Source organism: Myxine glutinosa, chromosome 1 (genome assembly GCF_964187855.1).
Source record: "Myxine glutinosa chromosome 1, kmMyxGlut1.1, whole genome shotgun sequence".
Lineage (NCBI taxonomy): Eukaryota > Metazoa > Chordata > Myxini > Myxiniformes > Myxinidae > Myxine > Myxine glutinosa.
This window is the reverse complement of record NC_136261.1, coordinates 319,024,864-319,051,464: the sequence shown is the minus strand read 5'-3', so window position 1 is coordinate 319,051,464 and position 26,601 is coordinate 319,024,864. Positions and strand designations below refer to the sequence as shown.

The following is a 26,601-nucleotide window of genomic DNA, read 5'->3' as shown; positions in this document are numbered from 1 at the left end:
TTTAAACCATTGAATCAACACCAGGTGGGTTGACTCAGCCTGCCATCCTTCCAAGGTAGGCAAAATGAGTACCAGCTGACTGGTGATGGGGGTCACTGCATCAGCAGCAGATCCATACCCCCAGAAAATGATGCAGCCAAGCAGGGGGCCTCCCACATCAGCTAATGCATCTTGAAAGTCCAGCTGTGCAACATGGACGTTCCAAATAACACGAGCCTACATGCCTACTGGCTGCCAATCTCTACACTGACTGGTTTAATCAAAGACATCATGTTGCACTTTACAACCACATGGCATATCGATCTGTAAATCTCAATGAGGATAAAAAATAGTGAAACACGCGAAAAACGGACCTTTCGTGGCAGAGTTGTTGTTGTTGTTGTTGTTGTTGTTGTTGTTGTTGTTGTTATGTGTTCCTTCCGTGCCTGTCTCGCTTTATCCTAAAATCATAAATGGTTCCTGCTGCCATACATTAAACATCTTCTTCATCCAATTCAGAAAGATAGACGGATTTTTAAAATAGAACCCTGTATCTTTATGTTTAAACAAACATTGATTTTTTTCTCAGTATAATCGTTCATTTTGGGACCAAGTCTAAAAGAGACTGGGTCCCCTTTTGTTATTGGACTTATTATGATTATTTCAGCCGAATTTTGTGGAAGCTGAAGCGTCGGCACTATTGCTCCGATCAAGTTGAAACTTTCCAGGAATGTTGGGGCCAATGGGAGTTGATGCCATCTTTTTCCGAATTTTGATTTTGCAATCACCATGGCAACCAGCTTGAATTTAAGCAAAAACCTAAAAAATATTCTTCTCCGAAACCGCAAATACTAACAATGTGTTTCTTGTCAGGTTATGAGCAACTACCCATGATGCAAAAAAGTTGTATAAGATGACATCATCGGTGACATCATCGGTTTTACTCACCGTAAAATTTTTTATCCGATTAACACAACATTTTGTGTTAACACAACAACCTAGACCTACATTGACCCCCCACGTACCCCTTTAAACTTCGATTTTCTTCGTGCCATGAACAAACTTCGGTAAATCACAGGTGATGAAGGTTGTGGTCAAGTTTCATCGAAATATTGTGTGTAGTTTCAGAGAAAAAATTCCTATTTTTGCAATTCCTATTTTTTTTGGGGGGGGAGGTCAAACCTGGATGCACTTTGACCCCCGGTAGACCCCCTTACACCCTGATTTTTTTAAAATGCCGTGAACAAACTTTAGTCACAACACAACAAATATCATTTGTGCCAAATTTGGTCGCAATCCCATCAGCGGTTTCGGAGAAGTTTCAAGTGTTTACGGACTGACGGACGGATGGACTGACAAACCGACGATGTGCCATCGCATAAGCTCCCCTGAAGTTCGTTCACGGTGAGCTAAAAATGAAACAAAAATGATCACAATTGATGACGTCACCGGTCACGTGATATGGCGGCCATATTGGATTTCATTAAAAACCTCTAACTTGCACCTCCGCCTTCATTTTTCGGATCGATTCAGTTCAAACTTTGCATAATCGGGTCCGGGCTGCCGTTGTCAAGGACGTTGTTGTGCACTTGTCCAATCAGAATGGTGTGTCTAGGGCCCTGGGGCATCACTGCTGGCAGTTTCAATTACTTCTCGTTTCCATACTTTTCCCAGGAACATCCCCAATTCCTTTTTCATTTAAACAAATGTTTTTATAACTTGTTAAATAGCTTTCCAACGACCTCGAAGTAAATCAAATGAAATTTGCTGTGAATTATTTACTCGATTTTACGTTATTTCCTCCACCTTGCGGAAGTACCTTTAGGACGTCAGGCAACGTTATCCTCATTCCTAACATACTCGGCATTAGGCCCACATAAGCTATCCTTGCAATATTGAACAGCGATTGACATTTGACTTCGTTCATTGCTGGCTACACATCACACTCTGGTTAACCCACACGACTTTCCCCTCAAGTTTGGTTACAATCGGTACAGGTAGAGCCGAGATATGAAATTACATTACCCATGATGGTGTGGAAAGACACATACACGCAGAGACAGACAGACAGAGCTGGTCATTCTAATACTCCGCCAATCCCTTCCCTCCCCCCTTCACTCCTCCCCTTCCCCCCACCCCCTCCGGAACCGAGGTATGAATCGATTTTTCGAATGATCTGTCACCATATTATTAGCCCTCCAATAGAAAGGGCCCCCACATGAGGTTTGCAGGGGGCCAACCACTTACGCAGCGGAGGGTCTATAAATATATATATATATATATATATAAATATATATATATATATTTTTTTTTTTGTATACTGAATCGAGGCTCGTGAAAGAGCAAACATTTATTTCACAAACAAATCAACCAGACAAACAAAATATATAAAAAGAGGAAGTGGAAGACAAGATGGGGAGAGAAGGGGAAGCACACAAACACAACATTTGAGAGCAGGGAGATGTGTGGGAGGGAGCGGGCTTGGGGGGAGGAGGCATGGAAATGGGGGGGGGGGGGGGGTGGGAGAAGTATAAAACACAAGGACACCAAGGACGGACAGAAGTTGGTATTTCAAAAAAGTGGATTTGGGGTGAAATTAGCGGGGGTAGAAAAGATCAAGGTTTTGAATGGGGGAAGATAAGAGATGGTGGTGAACAGCTGTTTTAAAGACCTGGAGGGTGGAGTGGGATTGAAGAGAGTGAGGGAGTTTGTTCCAGAGGCGGGAGAAAAGAGGAATGAAGGAGTGAAGGTGAACAGAGAGTCTTGATTTTGGCAGTTTAACCGTAAGAGGGTTGCAGGCAGATCTTGTGCGACCTGTTGGAATATTTGGGGGACAGAGCCCAGAGAGAGCTGGGGGGGCAAGGCCAGAGAGGAGTCGGTAGAAGACGGAAAGACCACCAACCTGCCTGCGGTGAGTGAGTGAAAGGCCCTTGGAGTTAGCTTCGTCGTGGGAGATTCCAATGATTCTGAACACTTTGGTTTCAACAGCGTGAAGACGAGCTAGGTCTGAGCCAGGAACCGCTCCACACCGCTCCACACATACACACACATATAGGCAGGAGCACCAGCCCGGAGGGGAGAGCAGTATTCCATTGAGCTGCGGATGAAAGCCTCGTATGTGGTGAGGAGCTCAGGTGTGCCAAGGAAGGACTTCGCACGACGGATGATGCCCAGTCGGCGACTGGCTTTGGAGGCCAGATTTGAAATGTGGTTTTCCCAGCAAAGATCATGGCAGATAGTGAGACCCAAAAGCTTGAGTGACAGAACTTCTTGGAGAGGATTATTCAGAAAATAGATGGGAGGGTTGTCCAGTCGGTCTTTTCGGAGAGACATCGTAAGAGTGTGAGATTTGTCAGGATTGAAAGGCATATTCCACTTGTTTGCCCAGTCTGTGATTTTGTCCAGGTCTGCAGAGAGTGAGGAGGCTGCAAACTGCCAATCTGAGGGATGAGGAATGGAGCGACAGAGAGTAGAGTCATCAGCAAAGAGATAGAAAGGATTTTCAAGAGAGTCAGAGAGATCATTGATGAAGACCAGAAAAAGCACAGGGCCCAGAACACTGCCTTGGGGAACTCCAGCCTGAACAGGAAGAGGAGATGAGAGAAACCCATTCAGGGCCACACGTTGACTACGACTAGAGAGGAAGTCTGCCAGCCATGCGTGGAGATTTCCATGGATACCAAAGGAGGAGAGTTTGGTGAGCAGAGCGGGGTGCCAGACCATATTGAAGGCACGTGATATGTCAAGGGAGACAGCTCTAATTTCCTGTTTGGCATTGAGGACAATTTGGCATTGAGGACAATCCATTGTTGAGAAAGCAGAAGCAGCATGTCCAGAGTAGACTGACCCGGTCTGAAACCAAATTGATGATCAGAGATCAAGCCATTGGAGAAGTGGAAAGATTTCATATCTGAAGCAATGATGGATTCCATTATTTTGCTGATAATTGGGAGAAGGCTGATTGGTCTGTAGTTACTGGGATCTGTTTTTGCACCTTTTTTGTGCAAAGCGGTGATGTTGGCTGATTTCCAAGCAGATGGCAGATGACCTTGAGCAAAAGAGAGGGTGAAGAGAACAGAGAGAGGGAGTGAAAGAGCGAAAGAACAGGATTTTAGGACCCGTGGGCTGATGCCGTCAGGTCCAGTTGCAGAATCAGAGTCGAGGGTTGACAGAAACTTTTCCACCTTGTCAGGAGGAAAGGACACAGAGTCCAGGATCAGCTGGGTACGACTGGGTACGGTGGGTACATAGAGGGATGTGTTTGGGACACAAGATTTAGTGGCAAACACAGAGTTGAGGCATTCAGCTTTTTCACGTGCGGAGTCAGCCGTGTAGCCGTTTGAGGTGAGGGAGGGGATGGAGGGGGAACAAACACCAGAAACAGATTTGACCAGACGCCACCAGGATTTGGAAGAGGGGGACAGATAAGAGAGTTCGGTCTTGAGAACGGAGAGATATTGTTTCCTGGCTCTCCTGAGGGTGGACACACACTTGTTTTGGGCTTTGTGAAAGGAAATTAGATTTCCTTCCGTTGGATTTGCTTTCCAGGAGACGAAAGCAAGTTGTTTCTGGGCAACAGCCTCACCACAAGATGCTGTGTACCATGGACGGGAGGAAGGGTATGACAACTGAAGACGAGATGGGATAAATCTGTGCATGAGAGAGAGCAATTTACTTTGGAAGAATTCCCAGGATGAGTTGATGTCAGAGGCGGTAGAGATGGGAGACCAGTCCAGATGATTGATGGCTGCTTGAAGATCGTGCCAGTTGGCCTGAGTGAAATGCCAGACTCGTCGACGCTGAGGAGGCTCTCTGAGAGTGGTCAGAGAAATGTCCACTTTAACAAGCACATGATCAGATGAGCCGATTGGAGCAGAAGAAGAGCAGCAGACATTTTCATGGACGTCAGTCATAACCAAGTCCAGAAGAGAAGATGCTCCGTTGACTGAGATCCGGGTCGGGAAATTGACAGATTGTGTCAGTCCCAGTGAGTCGCAGAAGTCCTTTGCTGAAGAGCCATGGCTGGTGAGAGGGGTACCCACACCCAGCCAACTGGCATGGTGACAATTGAAATCACCACCTATGAGGAAGAGAGAGAGTTGGGATGGGTAGATAGAAGTTGGTCCATATTATCAGACAGCGAGATGTAGATGGAGTCATCACTGTTTGGTGGACGGTACAACACACATATGAACAAAAGGTGGGAGCGAAGGGGAAGCCGTAGCCATAGGTATTCCTGGGGGTGAGGTGGAGAGGGGGCAGTGCAGGGCGAATGAGGAAGAGAGTTTTTTTTATAAAGACAGCAATATATATATATATATTGCAAAGGATAGCACATTGAGCAGAATGCTATCCTTTGCAATATGAATCCTGAACTGCAAATCTTTCGACATGTACACACACACACACACACATATATATATATATATATATATATACCATCGTTATTGTATAATCTGCCAACTGGCACTTATTACACAAAATAACGGTAAGGAGAGAGAACGAACACACACACACACACACACACACACACACACACACACACACACACACACACACACACACACACACACACACACACACACACACACACGATTTAAACCATTCATTTTTTTAATTTTCACACCAGACCAGGACGGCGAAATGCTCGAAATTACTAATATCCAGTAAATGTTCGCGCAAACGCTGCATTTAAACCGCTTGGAATTTGTCGAACCTTTGTGTGTGGAATTGATGGCAATTTCACATCCACGGTGCTCTTCGTACAAGTAGATCGCTCCACGTGTATACAGTGCATATGATGCCTCAAGCAGCTGCAGCTCGTTTAGGGCATTGCTCTTTATGTTATCACGAAATAGCAGTAAGGAACAGGACATACGCCATAAGCAAAGGCTTGCACAGTCAACTTACCGGCCTCATCACTCTTGCAAATCTCACGTCTCACTGATGTCGCCTCTGCATAATTTGCGATACACTTCCTCTTTTCTGCAAACTTGCTCCACCCCTCGCTCCACCCATCGCTCCACCCCTCGCTCCACCCCTCGCTCCACCCCTCACTCAACCCCACCCTTAGCTCCACCCCTCGCTCCACCCCTCGCTCCACCCCTCGCTCCACCCCCCCCCTCACTCCACCCATCGCTTCACCCCACCCTTTGCGCCACTCCTCCCTCCACCCCTCGCTCCACCCCTCGCTCCACCTTTGTTACTTACACCTCCACAATTACTTATGACTAACTTATGACTCCACAATCAATTACCACCATTTAACCACTTCCTTATACTCCAAGCTCATAAATCATAGGTGTAATCTCTCATCAGACTACTATTTAAAATTGGATCAGTTTTTTTTTTTCTATACAAGATCGAAGCTCGTGTAAGAGCTAACATTAATCACAAAAAAAAAAATAACGGACACACAAAACATACAATAAAGGGAGCGGGAGACAAGATTGGGAGAGAGAAGGAAACACACAAGTACAACAGCAGAGAACAGGGACATCGGGAGATCTGTGGGAGGGAGAGGGCTTGGGGGGGAGGTATAAAACACATGGACACTGCTGGGACTTCCAGGAAAGAAGTTGGCATTTCAAACAAGTTGATCTGGGGTGAATTAATGGGGGTAGAAAAGATCAAGGTTTTGTATGGGGGAAGTTAAGAGATGGTGGTGAACAGCTGTTTTAAAGACCTGGAGGGAGGAGTGGGATTGAAGGGAGTGGGGGAGTTTGTTCCAGAGGCTCTGTATCCTTCTCTCCTGACAAGGTGGAGATGTTTCTCTCAAACCTCGACTCTGATTCTCCATGCAACTGGACTAGACGGCATCAGCCCATGGGTCCTAAAAGCCTGCTCTGCTGCTCTATCTCACCCTCTCTCAGTTCTCTACACCCTCTCTTTTGCTCAAGGTCATCTGCCATCAGCTTGGAAATCAGCAAACATTACCGCTTTACACAAAAAATGTGCAAAAACAGATCCTTTCAACTACATACCAATCAGCCTACTCCCAATTATCGGCAAAGTCATGGAATCCATCATTACTTCGGATATCAAATCCTTCCTCTTCTCCAATGGCTTGATCTCTGATCATCAATTTGGTTTCAGACCTGGTCACTCTACTCTGGACATGCTGCTTCTGCTTTCTCAACAATGGATGGAGGTCCTCAATGCCAAACAAGAAATTAGAGCTGTCTCCCTAGACATATCACGTGCCTTCGATACGGTCTGGCACCCAGCAATGCTCACCAAACTCTCCTCCTATGGTATCCCTGGAAATTTCCATGCATGGCTTGCGGACTTCCTCTCTGGTCGTAGTCAACGTGTGGCCCTGAATGGATTTCTGTCATCTCCCCTGCCTGTTCTGGCTGGAGTTCCCCAAGGCAATGTTCTGGGCCTTGTGCTTTTTCTGGCCCTCATCAATGATCTCTCCAACTCTCTGGAAAATCCTCTCTATCTCTTTGCTGATGATTCCACTCTCTGCCGCTCCATTCCTCAACCCTCAGATCGACAGTCTGCAGCCTCCTCACCCTCTGCAGACATTGACAAAATCACAGACTGTTCAAACAAATGGAACATGTCTTTCAATCCCGACAAATCTCACACTCTCACTATGTCTCTCCGAAAAGACCGACTGGACAACCCTCCCATCTACTTTCTCAACAATCCTCTCCAAGAAGTGCTGTCACTCAAGCTTTTGGGTCTCACTATCTGCCATGATCTTTCCTGGGAAAACCACATTTCAAATCTGGCCTCCAAAGCCAGTCGCCGACTGGGCATCCTCCGTCGTGCGAAGTCCTTCCTTGGCACACCTGAGCTCCTCACCACATACAAGGCTTTCATCCGCAGCTCAATGGAATACTGCTCTCCCATCTGGGCTGGTGCTCCTGCCTCACACCTAGCTCGTCTTCACGCTGTTGAAACGAAAGCTTTCAGAATTATTGGATCTCCCACGATGACACCACAGGCAGGTTGGGGTCTTTCTGTCTTCTACCGACTCCTCTCCGGCTTTGCTCCCCCAGCGCTCTCTGTGCTCTGTCCCCCAAATATTCCTACAGGTCGCGCAAGATCTGCCTGCAACCCTCTTCTGGTGAAACTGCCAAAATCAAGACTCTCTGCTCACCTTCACTCTTTCATTCCTCTTTTCTCCCGCCTCTGGAACAAACTCCCTCACTCTCTTAAATCGCACTCCTCCCTCCAGGTCTTTAAAACAGCTGTTCACCACCATCTCTTATCTTCCCCCATCCAAAACCTTGATCTTTTCTACCCCCGTTAATTCACCCCAGATCCACTTTTTTGAAATACCAACTTCTGTCCTGGAAGCCCTAGCAGTGTCCATATGTTTTATACCTCTCCCACCCTCCCCGCTTCCCATACCCCCCCCCCCAAGCCCTCTCCCTCCCACAGATGTCCCGATGCCCCTGTTCTCTACTGTTGTATTTGTGTGCTTCCCTCTCTTCCCACCCTCTCTCTCCCCATTTTGTCTCCCGCTCTCTTTAGATGGGGGGGGGGGGGGAGGGGGGGGGTGGGGGGTGGGCATCACCTTCATCCCCCCTGTATCTGCCTTTGGATAACAAGGTGTGCATTCTTAGGTAATGCACACGTAGCCAGCCTAACTACACACTGTTTATCACTGTACATCACATCAAGGACACCTAGAATTGCATGAACATGTCCTTGGAAAACAGTGTATCCCATTGTTATGGAGTTGCATCCGTTACAATAAGGGAGTGGTTGGACCTTCAGAGGAGGATAAAATAAGTTACTTCAAAAGGATTTGTAACCCTTTCATTGTAAGGCACTTTGTGTTATAACCTCGTGCTTACATTGACTGTGCGAAATATGTGAGGCTAGCTCAGATTTATTTGGCCTCCTGGAGAGATTATGTGTTTTTATCCATGCACAGCTCATTAGACCTTTGTACGTTACGGAGTACCATGCAATAAAGGTCAATGAAGAACACTACACCTACCATTGTCTTAACAGTAAGGGAGATATCGCAAGGAAGTGATGGCAAAAAACAAACATTTTTACACCAAGTCAATATACATTTCAGTTCTCGCTTTGCCTTACTGTCTCTGGTAGCACATTTGGAACTAGTTTTGTCATAACTCGTCCTCATCTTTTTGAGATATCGTGCTATATATCGTTTTTCGCCCTATCACTCAATGGTGAAGTATAAATGGAAAAATTATCGGATCCAAATCGGATCCATGTCATATATGTCACGTCCATGTCACATACCCAATCTCTCCACCAAATTTCGTATGAAACTTTCCACGTCTTTTTGAGATATCCTGTTCACAAACTGACACACAGACAGACAAACAAATAGACAGACAGACAGACAAACAGACAAACAAGCAGACAGACAGACAGACAAGCAGACAGACAGACACAAACAGACAGACAGACAGATGAAAAATCGGTCAGAGACCGAGGACTTGCCGGAATGTACTTTTTTATCGGCCATTTAGGACAAATATGGCGGCCGGACCACGTAACCGATGACGTCATGATTAACATATTTTATTCCCCATGGAGAGTTCTTTACAACGAGCCATGTCTCAAATTTTTCTCTTCAGGACTTTCGGAGATATCGAGGTGCAAAGTTTTTTGGTTTTTCAAAGATGGCGGCCGAACCACGTGACCGATGACGTCATCATTATCATATTTATTCCCCATGGAGAGTTATTTACAATGAGCCATGTCTCAATTTTTTCTATTCAGCACTTTCGGAGATGTGGAGGTGCAAAGTTTTTCGATTTTTCCAAGATGGCGGCCGAACCACGTGACTGATGACGTCATCATTAACAAATTTTATTCCCCATGGAGAGTTCTTTACAATGAGTCATGTCTCAATTTTTTCTATTCAGAACTTTCGGAGATATGGAGGTGCTAGGTTTTTCGGTTTTTCCATGATGGTGGCCGAACCACGTGACATATGACGTCATCATTAACATATTTTATTCCCCATGGAGAGTTCTTTACAATGAGCCATGTCTCAATTTTTTCTGTTCAGCACTTTCGGAGATAAAGGGGTGCAAATTTTTGTGGTTTTCCCAAGATGGCGGCCGAACCACGTGACCGATGACGTCATAATTTGGGCACAGTATATTAGAGGGCAAGACAAATACGTATATTATAGGGCAAGACAAAGACGTGTGCAAAATTTGGCGATTCTACGTGCAACGGTGTAGACGTAGTGCTGCAAACAGACAAACAGACAAACAGACAGACAAATAGATGAAAAATCGGTCAGAGACCGAGGACTTGCCGGAATTTACTTTTTTATCGGCCATTTAGGACAAATATGGCGGCTGAACCACCTGACCGATGACATCATCATTAACATATTTTATTCCCCACGGAGAGTTCTTTACAATGAGCCGTCTCAATTTTTTCTGTTCAGCACTTTCGGAGATAGAGGTGCAACGTTTTTCGGATTTTCCAAGATGGCGGCCGAACCACGTGACCGATGACGTCATCATTAACATATTTTATTCCCCCTGGAGAGTTCTTTCCAATGAGCCATGTCCCAATTTTTTCTATTCAGCACTTTCGGAGATATGGAGGTGCAAAATTTTTCCGTTTTTCCAAGATGGCGGCCGCACCACCTGACCGATGACGTCATCATTAACATGTTTTATTCCCCATGGAGAGTTCTTTACAATGAGCCATGTCTCAATTTTTTCTGTTCAGCACCTTTGGAGATATAGTGGAGCAAAGTTTTGCCGTTTTTCCAAGATGGCGGCCGACCACGTGGCATATGACGTCATCATTAACATATTTTATTCCCCATGGAGAGTTCTTTACAATGAGCCATGTCTCAATTTTTTCAATTCAGCACTTTCAGAGATGTTGAGGTGCAAAGTTTTCGGTTTTTCCAAGATGGCGGCCGCACCACGTGACCGACGACGTCATCATTAACATATTTTATTCCACATGGAGAGTTCTTTCCAATGAGCCATGTCTCAATTTGTTCTATTCAGCACTTCCGGAGATATGGAGGTGCAAAGTTTTTCGGTTTTTCCAAGATGGCGGCCGAACCACGTGACTGGTGACGTCATCATTAACATATTTTATTCCCCATGGAGAGTTCTTTCCAATGAGCCATGTCTCAATTTTTTCTATTCAGCACTTCCGGATATATGGAGGTGCAAAGTTTTTCGGTTTTTCCAAGATGGCGGCCGAAACACGTGACTGATGACGTCATAAATTGGGCACAGTCTATTCCAGGGCAAGACGAATATGTGTGCAAAGTTTGGCGATTCTCCGTGCAACAGTGTAGACGCAGTGCTGCAAACAGACAAACAGACAGACAGACAAACAGACAAACGAACAGATCAACATACTTGTCGGAAAATTTTTTCCGGCAAGTAACAAACAAACGAACAGATCAACATACTTTCCGGAATCTTTTCCGGGAAGTAACAAACAGATGAAAAATCGGTCAGAGACCGAGGACTTGCCGGAATGTACTTTTTTTTTTCCTAAACTAATTTATTCCTAGATTATGCTCAAGAAATTTCATCTTCATTAGATGAAGTTTTGTACTTGTCGAATTATGACGGCATAATGGAGGCACCTATGACATCATCATTACCATATTTTATTCCCCATTAAGAGTTCTTTACAATGAGCGATGTCTCAATTTTTTATATTCAGCACTTTCGGAGATATAGAGGTGCAAGTTTTTTCGGTTTTTCCAAGATGGCAGTCGAACCACGTGACTGATGACGTCATCATTTTTTTTTCTCCACCAGTTTATGCCGACATTGTGCTCAACAAATTGTATCTTGATTGGATGAAGTTTTGTACTTGTCGAATTATGACATCATAATGGAGGCACCTATGACATCATCATTAACATATTTTATTCCCCAAGGAGAGTTCTTTACAATGAGCCATGTCTCAATTTTTTCTATTCAGCACTTTTGGAGATATAGAGGTGCAAAGCTTTTCGGTTTTTCCAAGATGGCGGCTGAACCACGTGACCGATGATATTGTTGCGGATTTGAGAATCCTGCACTTTGGTAATTGTTTGTAAATATCACCCTCTGTAAATAATGTAATAATTCCTTGTAAATACCTCCATTAATTGTAAAGATCAAAGGTCGTCCCCTTAGTTAGTCCATCGCACACACGTAGAAAATCATAGGACCTTCTAAATAGTTATCTCTTTATTCTATGTCAGTATAAGGCTCTGTTTTTCCACTAGTTCATTTGCGTTGCATCAAATGAAATAAGATAGATCCCCTTTTCAAATTCCCCAAAGCCTCCATTTCTAACTGCATTATTGCCAACTGCATTTGCCTCCATTACGGCGTGGTCAGCTCGGAGAAGAAGGGCGTGGCCCGCCCCTCGTCATCATGGGCGGAGCCAGGAAGAGCCCGTGCCCACCAATCGGCACTGCAGAGAGCGACCCGGTAGGTGTGCCCTTTTAACCCGTGGCTTGATCGCGGGAAAAGCAATAAAAGGGTGGTGGAGGGACTGCTTAGGGAGATGAGTGAGGGAGGACGCACTGAGAAGTTCTGTGAAGGGAGGCGCATTTTTCATTTGTGGCATCTTGTGGCATTTTTCCGATTCCGGAACCATCAAGGAGGTGCGGCGAGAAGGAGACCTGCTGTTTCAAACAAGCTCCTGCCGCGCGCAGCTTGGACGCGCTGCAGCGAAGCAACGCCACCGTGTGAACCAGATTACAGAGAGCCGGCAGCCGCTCACCTCCAGCCTTGCCGTTTGCACGGACCGGAACCGCATCCTTCCAGCCCTGTGGTCCCACCATCTCATCCTTCCAGCCATCCACCCCTGCAATACTATCCATTAGTGTACGTGAGTTTGTCTTGTTTGTTCTGTCCTGGGTATAAGTTAAGCTTGTTTTAAGAATTGCTCTGTGTCCTTCTGCTCCTTCCATTTCCCTGTATATTACTTTTATTTCTTCTCTTCTCCTTGATTTTGGTTTGTGTAAATAATTAATAAATATCTGTTCTTCCTACCTTCGTCTTCTTCTTCATGCTCATCCGATCGTTTTCGAGATTTCCCCATTGAGTTCCTGTGGTGCGATTTCGGCAAACGTTTATAATCGGGTTAGTCTTTGTTAAATGGCTCGAACTCCGGGTTGCTAAAAACCACTCGGCAACTAGTCTATCTAAAACCGTGGTTCGAGCGGGAGTCTCTTCCCTGCTTCACGGTCAGGAGTGGCACTCAGGTCCTTGGGACTTTTCATTGACCAATTACCCTGGCTGCTCCCGACCGGAAGGAGCGTTGGGATTTCCAGGACTCACTCGGTCAGTATCAGACAAGGGGCTAACCCCCCTTGGTAAGGGGAAAAGGCCGACGACTGAGATCCGTAACAATATCATTATTTTTTTTCTAAACTAATTTATCCCTAGATTAATGCTCAAGAAATTTCATCTTGATCGGATGAAGTTTTGTACTTGTCGAATTCATAACGGAGGCCTTGGACCTAGAGATTTAAAAATTGGGCACAGTCTGTTCCAGGGCAAGGCAAATATGTGTGTAAACTATGGCGATGCTATGTGCAACGATGTAGACGTAGTACTGCACACAAACAGACAGACAGACGGACAGACAAACCAACCAACCAACATACTTGCTGGAATCTATTCCGGCAAGTAACAAACAAGCATACAGACAGACAAACAGACAGACAGGGGTGAAAACAAAACTTCCAACAGGGGAGGTAATGACTGATTACGATGAAGATTTTGAGTACGTTATTATCATGCAACTTAAAGATTCCCTGTACATGCAAAATTCTTATCATGCAAAAAAGTGCTTAAAATTTATCCTGTTAGTGTGTGATGTTTTAAACATTCCACAGCATCTCTCCACAGGTAAGATTCCCTGTACTGCTTAGGGTTCCACAAGTTGTACTTACTCTGCCGGTGACCATTACAATGTGCAAGATGTTATTTTCTTCCCTCCGAAGGACAAAGAAAAGCTTGAGATGCACCTCGTATGATACATGACATCACCAGACCTGTCCTCCATATGGTATCCTTAGAAACCATTATTTCAATGTGCGAAGGACAAGAACAGTCGATCTATTTCTCTGTTTTGAAGTTTCTGTACTTCAAGCAAAATTATTAAAACCGCTGTTGAATAATTGGTTTAGCATTGTTCTTTGAACACTCTCAGTTTTTGTGATAAACAATAGCTTGTTGATATTGTCATGGGGGCAGCCATGCCCCAAAAGTGCTAAGTCATGGAGGTGGACACACCCCAAAAGTGCTATGTCATGCGGGCACGCGCTGCCACACCCCAAAACTGCTAAGTCGTGTGTCGGCCACGCCCCAAAAGTGCTAAGTCATGTGGACGACCACGCCCCAAAAGTGCTGTCATTTAGGCGGCCGTGCCCCAAAAGTGCTAAGTTATGGGGGCAGCCACGCCCCAAAAGTGCGAAGTCGTGGGGGCGGACACGCCCCAAAGGTGCTAAGTCATGTGGGCGGCCACGCCCCAAAAGTGCTAAGTCATGTGGGTGGTCATGCCCCAAATTTGCTAAGTCATGTGGGCGCCACGCCCCAAAAGTGCTAAGGCATGTGGACCGCCACGCCCCAAAATTGCTAAGTCATTTGGGCGGCCACGCCCCAAAAGTGCTAGGTCATGGGGGCAGCCACGCCCAAAAAGTGCTAAGTTATGTGGGCCGCCATGCCCCAAAAGTGCTAAGTTATGTGGGGAGCCATGCCTCAAAAGTGCTAAGTCATGTGGGCCACCACACCCCAAAAGTGCTAAGTCATGGGGGCGGCCACGCCCCAAAAGTGCTAAGTCGTGTGGGCGGCCATGCCCCAAAAGTGCTAAGTCATGGGGGCGGACACGCCCCAAAAGTGCTAAGTCATTGGTGCAGCCACGCCCCAAAAGTACGAAGTCGTGGGGGCGGACACGCCCCAAAAGTTTTAAGTCATGTGGGCTGCCGCGCCCCAAAAGTGCTAAGTCATGTGGGCGGGCACGCCCCAAAAGTGCTAAGTCATGGGGGCGGCCACGCCCCAAAAGTGCTAAGTCATGGGGGCGGCCACGCCCCAAATGTGCTAAGTCATGGGGGCGGACACGCCCCAAAAGTGCTCAGTCATGTGGGCGACCACGCCCCAAAAGTGCTAAGTCTCTGTATTCACAAAAGGCACGATCATGTGCCGGAGCTAATGCCCCAATATCGGCACTCCACCAATTTTTCTGAGCAACAACGATTGCATGACATGTCGTTAAATCCAGTATGCATTTAACCAGACCAGGTTAATTAAATCAAGAGATTAATAAATTAATCCCTCCAAGAGTTGTTGGACCTCCAAGAATATGCCGAGACTCGAGCTCGACAACTTACCGCACACATGGTAGTTATTATACCCATTGTTCACTTTTCATGATAAGCCGGCTGTTAGCTTAACGGTTAAGGTGGCTGGCTTGAGATGTTAGCCTGTCGTGCCGTTGAATTAACAGCAGGTGTGCTGTTACATGGGGTAGGTTGGCATCGTCTGCCATCCATAGCAGGTGGGTTGGCATAGCAGGTGGGTTGGCATAGTCTGCCATCCATAGCAGGTGGGTTGGCATAGCAGGTGGGTTGGCATAGTCTGCCATCCTTCTGAAGTCTCAAAATGAGTACCAGCTTACCGGTAACAGGGGGCACTGCATCAGCAGGACAGCTGCGCTTCCAGAAAATTATTATATGCAACTAGAGAGAAGATTGAGATTGAATGACTGGGGTTGTTAGTTACCCAAGCAAGAAAAAAGAGGAACAAATGCATGGAGGTGAACAACGGTTCTGGATTTTGGGAGTTTAACAAAAAGGCTTACAGCTGGCTGACAGTGTGAGACCTGGGTTCTGGATTTTGGGAGTTTAACAAGAAGAGGCTTACGGCTGGCTGACAGTGTGAGCCCTGGGTTCTGGATTTTGGGAGTTTAACAAGAAGAGGCTTACAGATGGCTGACAGTGTGAGACCTGGGTTCTGGATTTTGGGAGTTTAACAAGAAGAGGCTTACGGTTGGCTGACAGTGTGAGCCCTGGGTTCTGGATTTTTGGAGTTTAACAAGAAGAGGCTTACAGATGGCTGACAGTGTGAGCTCTGGGTTCTGGATTTTGCGAGTTTAACAAGAGGCTTACAGATGGCTGACAGTGTGAGCCATGGGTTCTGGATTTTGGGAGTTCAACAAGAAGAGGCTTACTGCTGACTGACAGTGTGAGCCCTGGGTTCTGGATTTTGGGAGTTTAACAAGAAGAGGCTTACAGATGCCTGACAGTGTGAGCGCTGGGTTCTGGATTTTTGGAGTTTAACAAGAAGAGGCTTACAGCTGGCTGACAGTGTGAGCCCTGAGTTCTGGATTCTGAGAGTTTAACAAGAAGAGGCTTACAGATGGCTGACAGTGTAAGCACCTGCAGAAACGTGGGAAGGACGTCGTGAAGAGAGGGCAGAAGGTGCAAGATCAAAAAGGTGGTGGAAGAATACAAAGAGAACTGGTGAGAGCGCATACCTCCTCCGCCAGGCTGACTCGTCTATGTTTTGTATCCACTGATAGGCCGGATCTGAACCCGGACCTGAATCAAAATCGAATCAGCTTGTTCTTGTCACCTACACAATTCATCCACATAGTTTCGTCATAATTCGTCCATAACTTTTTGAGATATCATGGTACATATATGTCGTTTTTAGCTCTATCTCTCAATGGTAAAAGATCACTTGAAAAAAAATTTCTCCTATCCAGATCCAGATCTTCACCAAAATCGAATCGATTCTTCCTTGTCACAGACCCAACTTGTCCATCAAGTTTCAACCAAATCCGCCCATAACTTTTTCACATATCCTGCTGTTTTCAGCCCTATCTCTCAATGGTGAAGAATCACTTAAAAATTTTAGTATCCGTACCTTTCCATAACTTTTAAAGTTTTTCAAAGTTTCTTTTAAAAGCCCATAAGTTTTTATCAAAATTCTAGTATTCACCAAAATCGAATCATTTCGTCCATGTCGGCAGAGCCTCCGTGAGGAGCTTCGGAATTCTGCAGCCGCAGGGGGTCACCCACAAAGAGGGGCGGGTCACCCACAAAGAGGGGCGGGTCACCCACAAAGAGGGGCCACCCACATCAGCTTACAACTTTTTCAAAGCATCTTTAAAAGTCCAGTTGTGCAACATAGATGTTTCCAATAACATAAGGCACGCATCCCTACCGGTTGCCAAGCAATTCACTGATGGCTTTAATCAAAAGACATCATGTTGCACTTCACAAACATATTGCGCATCAATCTGAAAATGTCAATGACGATGAAAAATACGGTGAAACATGGCAAAAACGAACCGCCCAGTTAGCACAGTTTTTTTTGATGTGGAGGTTGTTGTTGTTGTTGTTACCTCCGTCACCGAAGGTGGATGGAGGTTATGTTTTCATCCCTGTCTATTTGTTACTTGCAAAATCGAAGATTTTTCAAGTATATTGGTCGGTTGCGTTTGTGGTTCTGTCTGTCTGTCTGTTTGTCCGTTTGTCTGTTTGTCACCGGCCTACAGGTCACAATTCTAAACCAATCGTCACGAAACTTCACCAAACGGTAGAGTTGGTCATAAGCAAGAAGACTATTGTTCTTGGGGTCAAAAGGTCAAAAGGTCAACATAGGCCAAAGTTCACCAACTTTGCCAAATTTCTAAAATCCTCAATTTTCATCTGATTGACTTGAAATTTGAAGAGCATTTGCATATATGGTCAATAAATTCAACCACCAAGTATTTTTGAGGTCAATATAGGCCAAAAGGTCAACATAGGCCAAAAGGTCAACATATGCCAAAAGGTCAACATGGGCCAAATTTCTAAAATCCTCAATTTTCATCCATTGACTTGAAATTTGAAGAGGACTTGCACATCTGGTCACTGAATTCTGGTCACAGGCCGAATTTCTAAAATCCTCAATTTTCATCTGATTGACTGGAAATTTGAAGAGCATTTGCATATCTGGTCACTGAATTCAACCACAAATTATATATTTAGGTGAACATAGGCCAAAAGGTCAACAACAACACAACAACAACAGGCATTTTAAAGGCCATTTTCCCTGCAAGAGCGGGGGTTAGCCCAAAAGGCCAAAAGGTCAACATAGGCCAAATTTCTAAAATCATCAATTTTCAACCGATTGAGTTGAAATTCAAAATGGATTTGCATATATGGTCACTGAATTCAACCACCTGCTATTTTTGAGGTCAACATAGGCCAAAAGGTCAACATAGGCCAAGTTTCAAAAATCCTCAGCTTTCATCCGATTGACTTGAAAATTGAACAGCATTTGCACATTGAGTCACTAAATAGGGAAACTAACTATGTTTAAGGTCAAAAGGTCAAAGGTCAACTCAAGGTCAACCTTCCAAAATGATAATTTGTCATCTGAAAAATCCTCACTTTTATTCCTATTGACCCGAGCTTTGATCAAGATTGTAAATTTTAATCTTGATGAAATGGACAATTTGCTGTATTCATGGTTTTTTTTTCTTGGGGGTGGGGGGCGGATTTTGCAAGTATCATGCTCTGCATGACGTCTTCGTGTTTGTTTGTTTGTGAACAAGATATCTCAAAAAGTTGAGGACGGATTCAAACGAAATTTGGCAGAGATTTAGCGAATGTGACAAGGACGAAATGATTACATTTTGGTGAAGATCCGGATTCGGATCCGGCTACTAGAATGTTTTAAAGTGATTCTTCACCATTGGGAGATAGGGCCAAAAACTATACATAGGAGGATATCTCAAAAAGTTATAAACGGATTTGGACGATACTTGGTGGACAAGTTGGGTCTGTGACAAGGAAGAATCGATTCGATTTTGTTGAAGATCTGAATATGATTCGGATACGAGAATTATTTAATTTTAAAGTGATTCCTCACTATTGAGAGATCGGGCAAAAAGTGATACATAACATGATTTTTTAAAAGGTTATGGACGAGTTATGACTAAACTTGGTGGTTGAGTTGCTTTGGTGACAAGAACAAGCCGATTAGATTTTGGTTCAGGTCCGAATACAGATCCAGCCTATCAGTGGAATACAAAACATAAATTGTTCTGCCTGGCGGAGGTATGCGCTCTACCAAGTGAGGTTCTATTTGTCTATGTGGTCCTTCTGTGTACTATTATATATTTTTGTCTTTCTTCGAGAAGTATTACTATATATAATTTTGTGTGCTCCTTCCATGTACACCAGTCTTTATTATAAAATCTAAAATCGTCACTCTTTATTTTCCAAGAGGATCTGCTGCCATATCTTTGACTTAAACACCTTCATCTAATTCATAAAGATAGATGGACTTTTAAAATAAGAGCTTCTATCATCATGTTTAATCAGACTGATTATTTTTCCAAGTACAGTATATGCTAATCGATTAATATGAACAGTTTTCCAACGACTTCAAAGTAAATTGAATCAAATTTACTGTGAATCGTTTACTCGATTTTACGGGATTTCCTCCATCTTGCGGAAGTACTTTTAGGATGTCAATCAGTGTAGTCTTAATTCTTATCATACTCTGAACTGACCACATAAGCTATTCTTGCCACAATGAGCAGCGATAGGCACAGACACCGAGGTCCAAAGCATTAAGAGCCCGGAGAGGGGAAAACGCAAAAAGCAAGAGGCGTCCAAGGTTGAAGAAACCAAATTAAGAGGCTGTCTTGAGAAATTCCTGAAGAAACCACCCAGAGTGCAGCACAGCACAGTGTAGCACAGCCAAAGCCCCAGAGCCAGGAGCAAGACAGGTCCACTCCATGGATATTTGGAACTATGCCACTTCATGGATACAATTTCAGAGTCTTGGGACATGGATGAAGACGCGGCACTTTCAATTGAAAAGTAGATGCCTGAACATGCAGAGACTAAACTTGGTGGTTGAGTTGTCAGTTGGATCAGTTGGAGGTGAGGGGTCTGCGGATTTTATCCGATTTTGCTGACCCTCCAAAGTTGAAAGCAGGAAAGGCTCTCGATGATAAGCTTCAGAGTTTGATGCACTTGAATAAAAAAACATTTGAAGAAATGTTCTTGAGCGTTTGATTGGGATTGTTCATTTTTTTTACCTGAGATAAATCTTACATTCCTTTGGTCATCGAAAGGCCTCCACGAGCCTAACGACGGTAATTTTCTTGGGCAGTTGGAGTTGATGTCTTGATTTAACGAAGTCATGCAGGAGCATATTCGAAGATCAACCGTCGAAGTACGAGGTAACTATATCTGAGTGCCAGATATTCAGAACGAGCTCCTCGGATTATTAGCCAACAAATTCAGAAGTGAAATACTTGCACGTGTTTCAACTCAAACTTACAAGTCCTACTCGGCGTTGCTCAATTGGACCCCAGACATCGGCCGCCAAGAGCAACTTTCCATCATCATCGGCTTCGTTGCCATGCAAGATGGAGAGGCGTCTGAAATATGCGAACATTTCCTCTCATTTCTTGTCTTGTTGTGAACGACTGAACCACCTTTAGAGGCCATTTTTCCCCGCAGAGCAGGGGTTGACCTTTTTGGGGCACCATGGTCCCCTTTTTTGACATTTTTTGGGCACCATGGTCCCCTTTTTGACATTTTGGGGGCACCATGGTTCCCTTTTTTGACATTTTTCTGGCACCATGGGCCCCTTTTTTGACATATTTCGGGCACCATGGTCCCTTTTTTTAAAACCTTTTTGGGGCACCATGGTTCCCTTTTTTGACATTTTTGGGGCACCATGGTCCCCTTTTTGACCTTTTGGGGGCACCATGGTCCCCTTTTTTGACATTTTTCGGGCACCATGGTCCCCTTTTTTGACATTTTTCGGGCACCATGGTCCCTTTTTTGACATTTTTGGGGCACCATTGTCCCCTTTTTTGACATTTTTCGGGCACCATGGTCCCCTTTTTTGACATTTTTCGGGCACCATGGTCCCTTTTTTGACCTTTTGGGGGCACCATGGTCCCCTTTTTTGACATTTTTCGGGCACCATGGTCCCCTTTTTTGACATTTTTCGGGCACCATGGTCCCCTTTTTTGACATTTTTCGGGCACCATGGTCCCCTTTTTTGACATTTTTCGGGCACCATGGTCCCCTTTATGACATTTTGGGGGCACCATGGTTCCCTTTTTTGACATTTTGCGGGCACCATGGTCCCCTTTTTTGACATATTTCGGGCACCATGGTCCCTTTTTTGACATTTTTGGGGCACCATGGTCCCCTTTTTGACCTTTTGGGGGCACCAATGGTCCCCTTTTTTGACATTTTTCGGGCACCATGGTCCCTTTTTTGACATTTTTGGGGCACCATGGTCCCCTTTTTGACATTTTTGGGGCAACATGGTCCCCTTTTTTGACATTTTTTGGGCTCCATGGTCCCCTTTTTGACATTTTTCGGGCACCATGGTCCCCTTTTTGCCATTTTTGTGGCACCTTGGTCCCCTTTTTTGACATTTTTGGGGTGCCTTGGTCCTCTTTTTTGAAGCAATGTCTTATGGCCGGATGCTCTTCCTGCCGCCAACCCTGTTAGTCGCCTCTTGTGACCCCCAGGGAATTACCAGTGAACTGGTACTCAATTTGCGGACCTCGGAAGTATGACAGGATGAGTCAACTCCCCTGGTGTTAATTCAGCGATCGACCGGGATTTGAACCTAGGATCCTCGGATCCCAAGCCCGCACCCTAACCGCTAAGCCAACACCGGGCTCACTGAACAGCACCAGGCTGTGAACGACGACTAGCCTGAAAATAACGGAGAAGTTGTTGTAAATATTGGACGGCGTTGGTCTGCCTTTGTCCAACTGTAGAGGCCAAAGGGAAACGTTCTGGCGTTCAGGCTCGGAATCTGCAGATGAACCCTTGGGAATTTCATGTCCCCTGCAGCTCTCATAGTCTAAACTCTAAAGCTTGTAGTTCCAGATGCTGCTCAGTGCTCTGTTGTATCATTTTGGCGACAAGCTTTGGCGTCTACACAAAGATGGGACGTTCTAAGGCAACACACCTCCATTTCCGTGAAATCACTTTCTGAAAAGCAATGGGATTGTAAAACTGAGGCTGTCAATGTCGTGCGCTCTATCAGATGCAGAAGGTAAAGGTTGCTCTAATGAGTGTGGCTGACACTGCTAAAGGAAAGGATCCTGAATGTTGCAGCAATACGGTGGGTCTGGTGAAGGGGGTATGAATGGGTTATTCACCTGAAGATTCACCTGAAGAAGTATAATTAATTGCGCTCTGATAGAAAGTTCCCCCAGCATGAGGTTTTGGAGGGGCCACCCACCTACCTAGTGGAGGCTCTGCTTGTTGGAACATTTGTAAACACTGTGGGACCATCAAAAGTATACCCAGCATATCCACCAAATTTCCAGATGGATGTCCGAATCCATCCCCAACTTTTTGAGAGATCCTGTTCACAGACAGACATAGAAACAGAGAGACAGGTGTGAAAGTATAACGTCGCCCACATTCTGCGGTTGGCGGAGGTAACGACCAATCTGTCTGTGATGTGAAAGTAAACTCCCTCCCTCATTAACTTAAACCCCTTGTCAAACTCGTTTGTTAAACTCACACAAGATGGAAGTTTCTTTTTCACTTTCTAGAAGACAGAGTAACAATTTGCGGAAACGAACAAAGTAATTACCTCCGCCACCGAAGGTGGATGGAGGTTATGTTTTCACCCCTGTTTGTCTGTTTGTTTGGCCGTTTGTTTGTGAACAAAATATCTCAAAGTTGAGGACGGATTCGGACGAAATTTGGCAGAGATGTAGCGTATGTGACAAGGACGAAATGATTACATTTTGGTGAAGATCCGATTCGGATCCGGCTACTAGAATTTTAAAAGAAATTCTTCACCATTGGGAGATCGGGACAAAAACGATACATAGCAGGATATCTCAAAAAATTATTGACGGATTTGGACGAAACTTGGTGGACCGGTTGGGTGTCTGACAAGGACGATTCGATTCGATTTTGGTGAAGATCTGAATATGGATTCGGATATGAGAGTTATTTAATTTTTAAAGTAAATCTTCACCTTGAGGAGATCGGGCCAAAACGATACATAGCAGGATATCTCAAAAAGTTATTGACGGATTTGGACGAAACTTAGTGGACAGGTAGTGTATGTAACAAGGACGATTCGATTCGATTTTGGTGAATATCTGAATATGGATTCGCATATGAGAATTGTTTAATTTTTTTGACGATTCTTCACCATTTGGAGATCGGCCTAAAACCAAATATAGCAGGATATCTCAAAAGGTTATGGATGGATTTGGATGAAAGCTGTTGGACAGGTTGTGTGTGTGACAAGGAAGAATCGATTCAATTTGGTGAAGATCCGGATCCGGATCCAGCTAGTGGAATTTTTAAAGTGATTCTTCACCAATTGAGTGATACGGCCAAACAGGTGGAGGTTGGGTGTCTGAAATGGTGGAGGTTGTGTGTCTGACATGGTGGAGGTTGGGTGTCTGACATGATGGAGGTTGTGTGTCTGACATGGTGGAGGTTGTGTGTCTGACATGGTGGAGGTTGTGTGTCTGACATGGTGGAGGTTGTGTGTCTGACATGGTGGAGGTTGTGTGTCTGACATGGTGGAGGTTGTGTGTCTGACATGGTGGAGGTTGTGTGTCTGACATGGTGGAGGTTGTGTGTCTGACATGGTGGAGGTTGTGTGTCTGACATGGTGGAGGTTGTGTGTCTGACATGGTGGAGGTTGTGTGTCTGACATGGTGGAGGTTGTGTGTGTGACATGGTCGAGGTTGTGTGTCTGACATGGTGGAGGTTGTGTGTCTGACATGGTGGAGGTTGTGTGTCTGACATGGTGGAGGTTGTGTGTCTGACATGGTGGAGGTTGTGTGTCTGACATGGTGGAGGTTGGGTGTCTGACATGGTGGAGGTTGTGTGTCTGACATGGTGGAGGTTGTGTGTCTGACATGGTGGAGGTATGTGTGCTCTCTCCTGAGTGCCCTTCCAGTTCCTATTGCATTCACACGATGCGGAGCGTTACCAAACAAATACCTGCGAGATCCTGATGAATGATTTACCTGGTTTTAAAATGTTCACCAAACTTGACCACAAAGACGCGATTACATGGAAAATGATGAAATCAACAACAAAACGAACCCGGGGAAAACTCACCAAACCCATGTTGACGTTTGCTGAGTGAAGCGCCAGAAGGTCCGTCCGGTGGGTTTAAGCAAATTTCCTTCGCCGATGCATTGTGGGCGTTGCGTTTGTAACTTTGTACGCAGCGATAGCGAGTTTATAACACTTTGTGACACGTGAAGTTACCGAGCACCAAGAGGTAATGGACTTTCACCGGTTTCACAACACCATGTTGTGGAGCAAAAGTGCATTCCATGAAGACTGATCATGGATGTTGTCCGCATGCCAAAGGTCTGCAGGGGCCATGGGGGGCCATTTACTGCTGGAAACCAAACTCGTTACATCCAGAAATCAGAATCTTTATTATTTTACGCCAATGAAGTGTAACTGAGTCAGCGACTCGGAGAGCAGAGTGAGGCTGATTTATTGAGGATAAAACCACATTATGTTTTCATGAATTTCGCTTTGATTTTCCTCTAATGAATGAGCCAAGCACATGTGATGTGAACTTGAGATTCAGCCATTGCTGTGTAAACGACATCAGGATGCACAGTATTTGGAGCTGAGCTTCGAAAAGAGCGATAATTTGAAGTTCCCAGATTTCGCTAACTTTTGTTAGCGGAATGATGCGTTGATTGTGAACGCTTTATTATATATATATATATATATTTTTTTTTATTACTTGCAAAATCGAAGATTTTCAAGTATATTGGTCTTGTCTGTCTGTTTGTGGTTTTGTCTGTCTGTTTGTTACTTCGCAAATTTTTTTTTTTTTTTTTTCAAGTATGTTGCTCACTCCGGTTTGTGTGCGTGTTTGTTTGTGTGTTTGTCTGTCCGCTCACTTATACTTGCTTACAGGACACAATTTTAAACCGATCTTCACAAAACTTTACCAAACGATAGAGTTCGTCGTCCGACAAAGTCCTATATATTTTTGGGGTCAAAAGGTCAAAAGATCAACATAGGCCAAAGGTCAACCACTTTTTTAAAATTTCTAAAATCCTCAATTTTCATCCGATTGACTTCAAATTTGAATAGTATATACATATCGGCAAACTGAATTCAACCACCAACTATTTTTGAGATCAGCATAGGCCAAAAGGTCAACATAGGCCAAAGGTCAACAACCATTTCAAATTTCAAAAATCCTCAATTTTCATCCGATTGACTTGAAATTTGAATAGGATATACACGTCGGCGAATTCAATTCAACCACCAACTATTTTTGAGATTAGCTTAGGCCAAAAGGTGAACATAGGCCAAAGGTCAACCACTTTTTTTGACATTTCTAGAATCCACAATCCGATTGACTTGAAATTTCAAAAGGATTGTCATATCAGCTAACTGAATACAACCACCAACCATTTTTGAGATCAACGTAGGTCATAAGGTCAACATGGGCCTAAGGTCAACCACTTTTTCCGAATTTCTAAAATCCTCAATTTTCATCCGATTCACTTGAAATTTGAATGGGATTTACGTATCAGCAAACTGAATTCAACCACCAACTATTTTTGAGATCACCATAGGCCAAAATACCAACATAAGCCAACGGTTAACAACTATTTCAAATTTCTAAAATCCTCAATTTTCATCCGATTCACTTGAAATTTGATTGGGATTTACATATCAGTGAACTGAATTCAAACACCAACTATTTTTGAGATCAGCATCGGCCAAAAGGTCAACCACGTTTTTCAAATTTCTAAAAGCCTCAATTTTCATCCGATTGACTTGAAATTTGAATTGGATTTTCATGTCAGCTAACTGAATTCAACCACCAATTATTTGTGAGGTCAAAAGGATGCTCTACTGACTGCCATTCTGCTTTGTTCTCTTTTGCCAAGTGTCGCTCTATGAGTGATTTTTCATCTGTCTGTCTTTCTGTTTGTCTGTCTGTCTGTCTTTCTGTTTGTCTGTCTGTCTGTCTGTCTATTTGTCTGTCTGTCTGTCTCTGTCTCTTTGTCTGTTTCTGTCTGTTTGTCTGTCTGTTTGTGAACAAGATATCTCAAAAAGTTATTGACAGATTCGGTCGAAACTTGGTGCGTGTGTGTCAAGGGCGAATTGATTCTATTTTGGTGAAGATTCGAATCCGGATGATGATACGATAATTTTTTTACAGTAGCCTAAGTGATTCTTCACAATTGAGAGATCAAGCTAAAACCGATATATAGCATGGCTAGCTGAAGTGAGGCGAGGAAGGGGGAGGGGAAGGAGCGGAGGAAGGGGGGAGGTGTGAGGGGAGGAGAAAGGGGGAGTGAAGAGGGCAGGAAAGAGGAGGTGAGATGGTGTGGGAGGGGAGGGGCTGGAGAAGGGGGAGTGGGGAAGAGGGACGAGAGGGGGGAGGCAGGGAAAGGGTGTAGGAAGTGGGGAAGGGGGAGGAGAGTGGGGCAATGGGGGAGGGGCTGAAAAGGGAGGGGGGAGAATGGGGAAGGGGAGGGGGAATGAGAAAGGGCAGGGGAAATGTGAAGGGGATGGTTTATGGGAGAGGGAGGGGAGAGATATAGGTGAGGGAGAAGGGAAGGAGGGCAAATTTACCCGTACGAAGAGTGCTTTAACCTCAGCGCGTTGCCCAG

At 44.7% G+C, this 26,601-nt stretch overlaps 1 protein-coding gene across 7 annotated transcripts in view; it reads right to left on the bottom strand.

Annotated features, from left to right (window-relative positions):
- Positions 1-24,262, bottom strand: part of LOC137410997 (dipeptidyl peptidase 4) — a 216,354-nt gene extending 192,092 nt beyond the window's left edge. For 2 of the 7 annotated variants that reach the window (XM_068096452.2, XM_068096464.2), the window contains exon 1: positions 24,059-24,198. In XM_068096452.2, coding sequence (XP_067952553.2) covers positions 24,059-24,067 — 9 coding nt within the window. In that variant the 5' untranslated portion in view covers positions 24,068-24,198. Of the gene's footprint in view, positions 1-5,889; positions 6,004-24,058 lie in introns of those variants that run through there. The other 5 variants (XM_068096458.2, XM_078769386.1, XM_078769355.1 and 2 more) reach the window with 4 other exon arrangements.
- Between the last annotated feature and the right edge of the window lie 2,339 nt (positions 24,263-26,601).